The following is a 7,938-nucleotide window of genomic DNA, read 5'->3' as shown; positions in this document are numbered from 1 at the left end:
TCATCAACTATCCATTAAATACCTACTGTGCCTGGTGTCCTGGGGACACAAAATAAATTTAGTAGTCTCTGCCCCTAGGGAAGTTACAGTTTTTCTACACTAAATTTAGAATAAATGCTCACGACGCAAAATTCAAAGAAACATGCAACAAAAAATACTAGAGTGCCGCAAAAAATTAACCTGGTAAGTAAAACTATTCACAAATTCAAGATGTATGTTAAGAAAAACGCAGTTACCAATTAGGAATGCATTTATTTTGACATCTACACAGAGAGCTGCTAAATACAATGATTCACATCAACAGACATTCTGTAGAAATAGTAATACTTTCCTTTCTCTCTGGGGTATTTGACAAAACCTGAGAGCGATCCCGCAAAACCAGAGAATGAAAACTGCACTGGGAACATCAAAGGTCTTGTGACTGGTGCCTAAGAACCAGGAGGACAACGTGGTGGGCTCGGTGAACACCTGGATCTGTGAGGCAAAGACAGGCTCGGAACCACGATCAGGATTAGGGACGAACTTGTTCCCTCGGCTGATACTGACCAGTCCGCAAAGCCCAGTGGCGCGAACCAGGGGGCTCCCCTCGCGTGCGACCTCCAGGGCGTGGGGGAGGCCAGGCTGAGAGACGACAGGTTACTCAAAGCTAACGGTCCCCACGCCGCCTCCCAGATCTTGAGGATGGGCATCCGAGACCAAGTCCGGGCCACCACGTCCCGGCTCGGTGGGCCGCTGAGGTGCCAGCCCAGGTTACCCGAGTCCGCTGCCCCCGGCTCGGCCCCCCTCAGCCCGCCGCCCTTGTACCCGGCCGACACGTCACTTCCGGCGCGCGCGCCCGCTGGTGAAGAGGGACAGGGTCGGGGCCCCGGCGCGCTGCTGCCGGGGGGCGCGCAGGGGGGGCGGGGCGGGGGAAGGGGGAGTGTCTGCCAGCCACAGCCGCCGCCGCCGCCGCCGCCACCGTTGCTGCCGCTGATATCGCTGTTGCCGCCGGGGCTGAAGAGTTTGCTGAAGCCTTGGCCTCCGAACCGGCCCAGTCTTCCCGCCCGCACTCCGGCCGCCAGCGCCGAGAGCACTGACCGCGCTGACCGGTGCAGAAGCAGGAGTTGCCTCAGCCTGTGGAGCGGCGGGGACGGCCCCAGCTCCCCTTCCCCTCCCTGACCCCTTCTTTTCATCGTCTCAGTCATGGGGAACGCGGCGACCGCCAAGAAAGGCAGCGAGGTGGAGAGCGGTGAGTCAAGGGCTGGGTCTGGGGGCCCGCCGGGCGGGCCGGAACGGGGCACCGAGCGCCCCTCCCGGTCGGAGCCCGGAGGCCGCTGACACGGTCCAGGCCTCGCAGCGGCCGCCGGGAGCCACTCGAGGGGACCCTGGGGACCCGCTCCCTTCCTCTTCCACCCCCTCCCCCCAGCTCCGGCGCGAGGGCTGAGCGCCGAGGGCCGGATGGAGAGGGCGAGGGAGGAGAGCGGTCCCTGCAATTCCGTCTTTCACTAGAGCGCGCGCCGGGTGTGGGGTGGGGGGGGGGTCTCCCATACTTAGATGCTTCCCCAAATATGGTCCGGATAAAGAAGTCTCTTGGACCATCCCAGCCCTCGCTCCGCCCCCCCCCAAAACGCGGGCCCCCTCTTTGGGAGCCACAGGTAGTGTTGTGAGCAGAGTTGGCTCTTTTCCCTCCATCACTTGGGCCCATCCCAACCTTATCATCAGGTGAGGGGCTGCGGGTCTGGTCCTCCGCAGGTGAGGTTAATCCTAAGTGGGCAACTACGTTTTAGAGATCCTCCGTCTTTTCAGATTAGGAGTGGAAAATATAATAAGAGTAAACAAAAACTTTTACCATTAGAGAAAAAAGCAAGGCAGGTTTGCCTTTTCTTGAGACATGCAAGAATTTGCTACAATGTCTATAAAACTTAAAGGTCACTCTGAATTGAAGTGCTTCCAGAATACGGTGGATTTCTTCTGAGGGCTGAAAGTGCAGGCACTCTACACTTTACACCAAACAGTAAAAAGTCATGAATTTCTGTATGGCTGTATGGTTTTATTTATTTATTTATCTATCAATCAATCCGTCAGTCAGTCTGGATGGTTTTTGCCTTTGCCAGGTTCAACTCAGATTTGATAATTCAGGATAAACAGAAAACAAATAGTATTCGTTGTGTGACCGGGAGTAAATGACATCTCAGCACTTGAGGGAATGCCTGATGAATTTATTCCAGTTTGTGTAAATAGTATCTTTTAATGCTTCTATGTTTTTACTATGTTTTAGGTTAATTTCATAATTTAGCATGAAGGAAATAGCTTTTTTCGGTATCAGTAAAGCAGAATCGATTGGGAAATATCTAGTCATTCATTTTGTTTAATGTGAATAGTTAGATCAGATTATGTGGTTTGTGTTTCACCAATAAAGTTTTGGTGTTAATTTTCAGGAGCTCCAGAAAAGTTTAATGTCTTTAATATGTGATATGGAGATTTTAAAAAGCCAATACAGAGGTAGAATTTTAGTGTTTTTTTTCTTTAATTGCACAAATGTAGTAACTAACTGTACAAAAAGTATTAATGCGGAAAGTAAAGAATTACTTGTGCTTTTCATCATTTTCCTTTTTAATTTAAAGCTAAAGATAAAACATGTGCTAATTGTATTACAAAGAGTGTGCTAGGTAATGGAATCATATCAGTGATTTTTATTAACAAGTGCTGGCCTGTACAGTGTTTATATTTTTAACAGTAATAGTAGACTCTTTTGTGATTTATATGTTTCCATTATTAAGTTACCAAACTAATTCTCCCCTAGACAGTATTAATTTGAAGCTCGTAGCTATCGGATAATCTTGGAATATTTACAGGAAACAGAAAGGAAACTTTAGATGTTTATCAAAATATCTTGAAATTATTCCTATGAATAAATTCTTTCTTAAGCTTTAACTGTTAGTGATAGCCTAGTTCTTAAGTATGTTAGCCAGCTTTTTATATAAGTTTATTTATGGAAACTGAAGGTCATTATAGTAGTTTGAATAAATGTTGTGAAGTGATAAAAGAAAATAGCAAGCTATGTTTCATTGGGACAATCATTGCAAGTGTCACATGTTGATCAGTTTGTAATTTCATTTGGAGCAATGTTATCAGATGCATGTTGCTGCTGTTCTACTGTGGTGAACAAAGAAATTTTATCAATATATCTTAAAACTTAATGAAAGAACAACTTTTACCATCATATACCTAACTGTTCTGTATAGTTTTTAAAAATTACTTTTGAAAATATATGCCTTTCAAAATTTGAATGTAGTTATTTAAACTTCAGCTGATACATAAAAGCATAAACTTTTAGAAATATAAGTAATTCTAGAGATCAGCCTGTGTAATCATTCCATTTCAAAGCCAAAGTGCCTGACCTCTGAATAAGCTGGAGCTGAGATCATGCTATTCGTGATATCAGAGTAAGGAATAGAATCTGATGCCCTGACTCCATACTGTATCACTAAATAATCAATTAATACGAATATTTTCAAAATATCTACAAAGTGTATTAGTTTCATATGGAGACACTGTAAGTAAAAGCTCGAGAAATTTTACTATCTACTGTGAGAGAGAAAATGTACATATAAAAGTTAAGTGAAAAGCAAAATATGACAAGTGCTAACATTATGGAAAATGAACTTAAAACTCTGAAAACTACCAATAGGAAAATGTTTGATTTGAAATGATGATATAAAAATATCAGGCCAGTTAGGATTTGAGGTTTGGCCCATGCCTCATACAGGTGACTCTGGAGCTTAGTTCTAAAAATATTCCAGAAGAATGAAGCTGGGCATAAAAATATTTGAGAACGGTCTTAGTTAGCTTTGACCATCTGGTGCTTATGTTGTACTCTATTGAAATCTATCCCCCTACACTTAGAATAAAACATTTTCTGGGGTAATACTTGAAAGCTGGGGAGATTTCATTTTCATCTCCACAGTTTCTGGAGATCACATTAAGTTGGGTACCTATTATTCTACTGTAGTGAACTAGGAAATTGTATTGATATGTCTTAAAACTTAATGAAAGAGCAACTGTTACTTTTACATACCTGTTCTGTGTATTTTTTAAAAATTACTCTAGTAAAAAATATGTGTCTCAAAATCTGACTGTAGTTATTTAAACTTCAGCTAATATGCAGAAGTATAAATTTTAGAAAAATAAGTGAGCATACAATTCTCTGAGAAATTTTAAACTTGTCATTCAAAATTGTTTTACTTATCCTGTCTCCCACTTTTTACTTTACTCACAGCCCCCAACATAAAAATAGATGCCACCTGTTTTAGCCTAGGAGGGGTTTTTTGTTTGTTTATTTCATTAAAAAAGAAACAAACATTAGATGTCCTCTACCCCCCACCACATGTTGCTTGGGGCTTTATGTTACACTCTTAGCGCCAAGGTGTTGAGACCTATGGGTAAAGTGTTGGTAGAGGTTTGAATGCAGATTCTCCCATGACTGCAAGTGGTAGAGCCACCTGTAAGCCAGTGTTCATATAATGAGTTTTGAATGTTTTCCAGAGTCCCTCTGTCTTAAGAACTTTTGAAGATGAATGGAAGTTAAAGAAAGTCACCAGTAGACTAGTTTCAACCAAAATGCAAGTTTCATAAAAACTAGCATTTTTTTAAAGGCTTACTATGTGCCAGGTTCTCTAGTACTTTGCATGCATAATTTCACTTAATCTTTTCAACTGTATGATATAGTTTAGTTATTTCTCCATTTTATAGATGAGAAAAAGGAGGCTCAGAGAGCTTAAATGACTTGTCTAAGGTTGCACAGCTAGTAAGTCAGGGAGTAACGTTTGAACTTAGGCAGGTTAACCCCAGAACCTGAAATCCTAACCACTGTGCAAACAGCCTCTGTACCCAATGGAAAATCTGATTCTAAGATACACAGAATAGCTTATACTTCATTTTAATCTGTTTATTATTATAGAAAATTTTGGTGGTTTCCAATAGTATCTTTATTTGGATATAGTAGATATCTTAAATGAAAGAGTTAATTTTTCCTTGTACTGTCTTCTAGATTCAATTTCTGTAAATTGAGGATGAAGGATTAAATTACCTTGAAAGTCTTTTCAGATTCAATGTGGTATAATTTCAAATTAAGCCATAGAAAATTAATTTTATATACTTAAAGCATTCATTAATATTTGTGTTTAACCCTTTTTTTCTCATTTGTAAATGTATACTTTCCCTTTCTGTGAAATAGCCAATTGAAAAATTACTTTTGAACTTATATTGCCATTTTAAAAGTACTTGGAAATTTGCATTTTACCATGGTTTACAATAGCACTATCCAATCAGACTTGCTGCTGTGATGGAAATGTTTATATTGTCTCATGTGGTAGCCACTAGCTACATGCAGCTATTGAGCACTTGAAATGTAACCTGGGCAACTGATAAACTGAATTTCTAACCTACATGTGGCAGTTAGTGTTTGGTATATTGGGCACCACACGTTTAGAGCATAGCTGTCTTTACATGTAATAAAAACGCCACCCCATCTTTCCATCATCTTGGTAATTTGTGGATCCTCACGAGTTTGTACAGATGAACAAAATGCTGTATTTGTCTTTTTTCATACTAGAAATTAACTTATTTCTTCAGTATTTCCTCTGAATAAGCATTTATACATCTAGTGAGCAGATTATTATAGTTTAGTAATTTGTGTATAATCTGTAAAGTTAGGTACAAAGTTAATTTCCTTATTGGACTCTACTACAATTAGAATTTATTAGTTTTTAATACTGAATCCCAGTGAATACATTTTTATTGAAAATTTTTATAGATTTAAATGTTGATTAGGAACAAGTTCAGTGATCTCATATCTTATGTCTTTAAACTTTTCAATTATCATATTTTTTAAAAGAAAATCAGCAACAGATATTTATTCCATTTTAATAGATTGCCAGAAGAATTTTGGAGTAGTCTTCCTTAGGTTAAAAAATAAAGAAAAAAAAGTGAAAATAAACAGCCACACTATTTGGATGATAAATACATATTATCTCATACAGTTCCATGATTCTCTGATTCATTTTGTGCAGATCATCTACTGTGTAAAATTACCCTCCTGCTCAGGAACCATTTTTCCCATTCTCCTGGCCAGTGTCCTCTACTTAGGATATAAACAGATTGTTGCTTTTCATTGCCAGCAGCAGGATAATTAGAGGCATGAAAGCCAGTTTAGAGAAGTAAGCCATGGCTAAGTGGCAGAAGCAGCAGATGAAAAGATACTAGGTAAGCCAACATAGCTATTAAGATTCTTTCAGATAGTAAGGAGTTGACCATAAGTCATTTTGATATTCCATTAAATTAATAAAATAATTAGTATAATTTACAAAATTGTCTATATAGCTATGTGATAATAAATGTTAGTACACATATGTGTCCACATTTCCTCAAGGGAATAAATCTTAGTTTTTTAATGGAAAAAAACTATGTTAAATAGGAAAATGTGGAACTTATAGGAGGTAAATATACCTAGGTCAGTACCATATTATTTGGAGTATTTTATCTTAATTTAAAAAATATTCCTCAAGAGTCCCTGTATTGTTCTTTTCTTTGTTCATTTGTTCATTCATTCTACATATTGAGTTCCTAATATGTGACAGACTTTATGCAAGTCTATGGGAATAAAGGTTGAATAGGATACAGTATCTGCTCCAAAGTACCTGTGTTTCAGAAGGGGGAGACAGACATGTCAACAACTTAATGAAAAACAACAAAACAAAACAAAACCTGTTACAAATGCTTTTGTAAAAGTTCACTGGGGGAACCAATAGAAAGTATGGTCATTTCCACAGAGGTGGGGGGAAGTGAAGTTCAAAAAGGACTGCAAAGATGAGGTGAGCCTAGAGTTGAACATTGAAAATCGTAAATGTTCAACAGCAGGATCACAGGAGGAAGTATGTTCTGAGTAGAGAGAGCACACAGAGTGAGCAAAGATACAGAGGGGTGAAACAGCATGACATATTCAGGGACGAAAGTAAGTTGTCCATTATGACTAAATGATAGAGGATGGGGTTCGTGGTAGGGAAGAGGGGAGATTGTACAATGAAAGATGAGACTGAAGAAATGGACAGAGACCATGAAAAGAGTTTGAATTTTATCCCATGGACATTAGGGAGCTACTGTGAAATAAGAGAAAGATATGATAAAATTTGGGTTTTAGAGAGATTACTTTGGTGGTAATGTGAAGATGTCACCATGGAACAAGTGAAGTGTTTGGAGGCAGGAAGGTCAATTAGAAGGCTCCCTCTCTCAAGTGAGGGACTTTGAGGGTCTGAATCAAGGTGGTAGATGTAGGGATACAGGAAGGATCTGAAATGTGAGAAATTTGGAAACTAAAAATAAGCAGACTGTACTGTACTGATTGCATGTTGGGAATGAGGAAAAGGAGGAATTGGGAATAACTCCCAAGTTTTTAGCTTCTGTGTCTTGGTGGCTGGGTTGTAATGCCAGTAATGGAGTTAGGAAATGGATATAAGGGGAGGAACAGATTTGGGGGGGCATATTGAACTCAGGGTGCCTATGGCATTTCTGAAAAATGATTTCTGATTGGTTGTTTTATGTGTGGATTGTCTGTAATTCTCCCAGCTGTGAGGGAAAGAATGACCTTGGATGGTCAAAGGATCTTTTCCAAATTTCATCCTCATTTTGCTCCCCTTTTAAGGCCAGCTGTTTAGAAGCTATAAAACTATATATGACATCTGACATGACTTCTATAAATTAAGAACTGTAGCCACTAAAAGTTTAGCTTCTTTGTTTTGAAAAAAGTAAAAGCCAAAGCACTGATGAGAACAGCGTAACTTTTAAAGAAACAAAATAATTTAAAGTCAGATAAAATGTTACTTTTATAATTAAAGTAAGCATCCTATATGCTGTTGAGTTTTGTAGAGTCATGTGGAATAGTGGAAAAAACATGTAAAATAT

General features: G+C 39.4%; 1 protein-coding gene across 1 annotated transcript in view; it reads left to right on the top strand.

The window, feature by feature from the left end:
• The first annotated feature begins 907 nt into the window (after window positions 1-907).
• PRKACB (protein kinase cAMP-activated catalytic subunit beta) overlaps window positions 908-7,938 on the top strand; it is a 142,532-nt gene continuing 135,501 nt past the window's right edge. Inside the window, exon 1 of the mRNA XM_022580978.3 lies at window positions 908-1,228. Coding sequence (XP_022436686.1) covers window positions 1,183-1,228 — 46 coding nt within the window. The 5' untranslated portion in view covers window positions 908-1,182. The remainder of the gene's footprint in view (window positions 1,229-7,938) is intronic.

Source organism: Delphinapterus leucas, chromosome 1 (assembly GCF_059928025.1).
Source record: "Delphinapterus leucas isolate spDelLeu-1000000601 "Yukka" chromosome 1, BTC_Dleu_Yukka2, whole genome shotgun sequence".
Lineage (NCBI taxonomy): Eukaryota > Metazoa > Chordata > Mammalia > Artiodactyla > Monodontidae > Delphinapterus > Delphinapterus leucas.
Note: the sequence above shows the minus strand (reverse complement) of the source record. Positions and strands in the feature narration are given on the sequence as shown.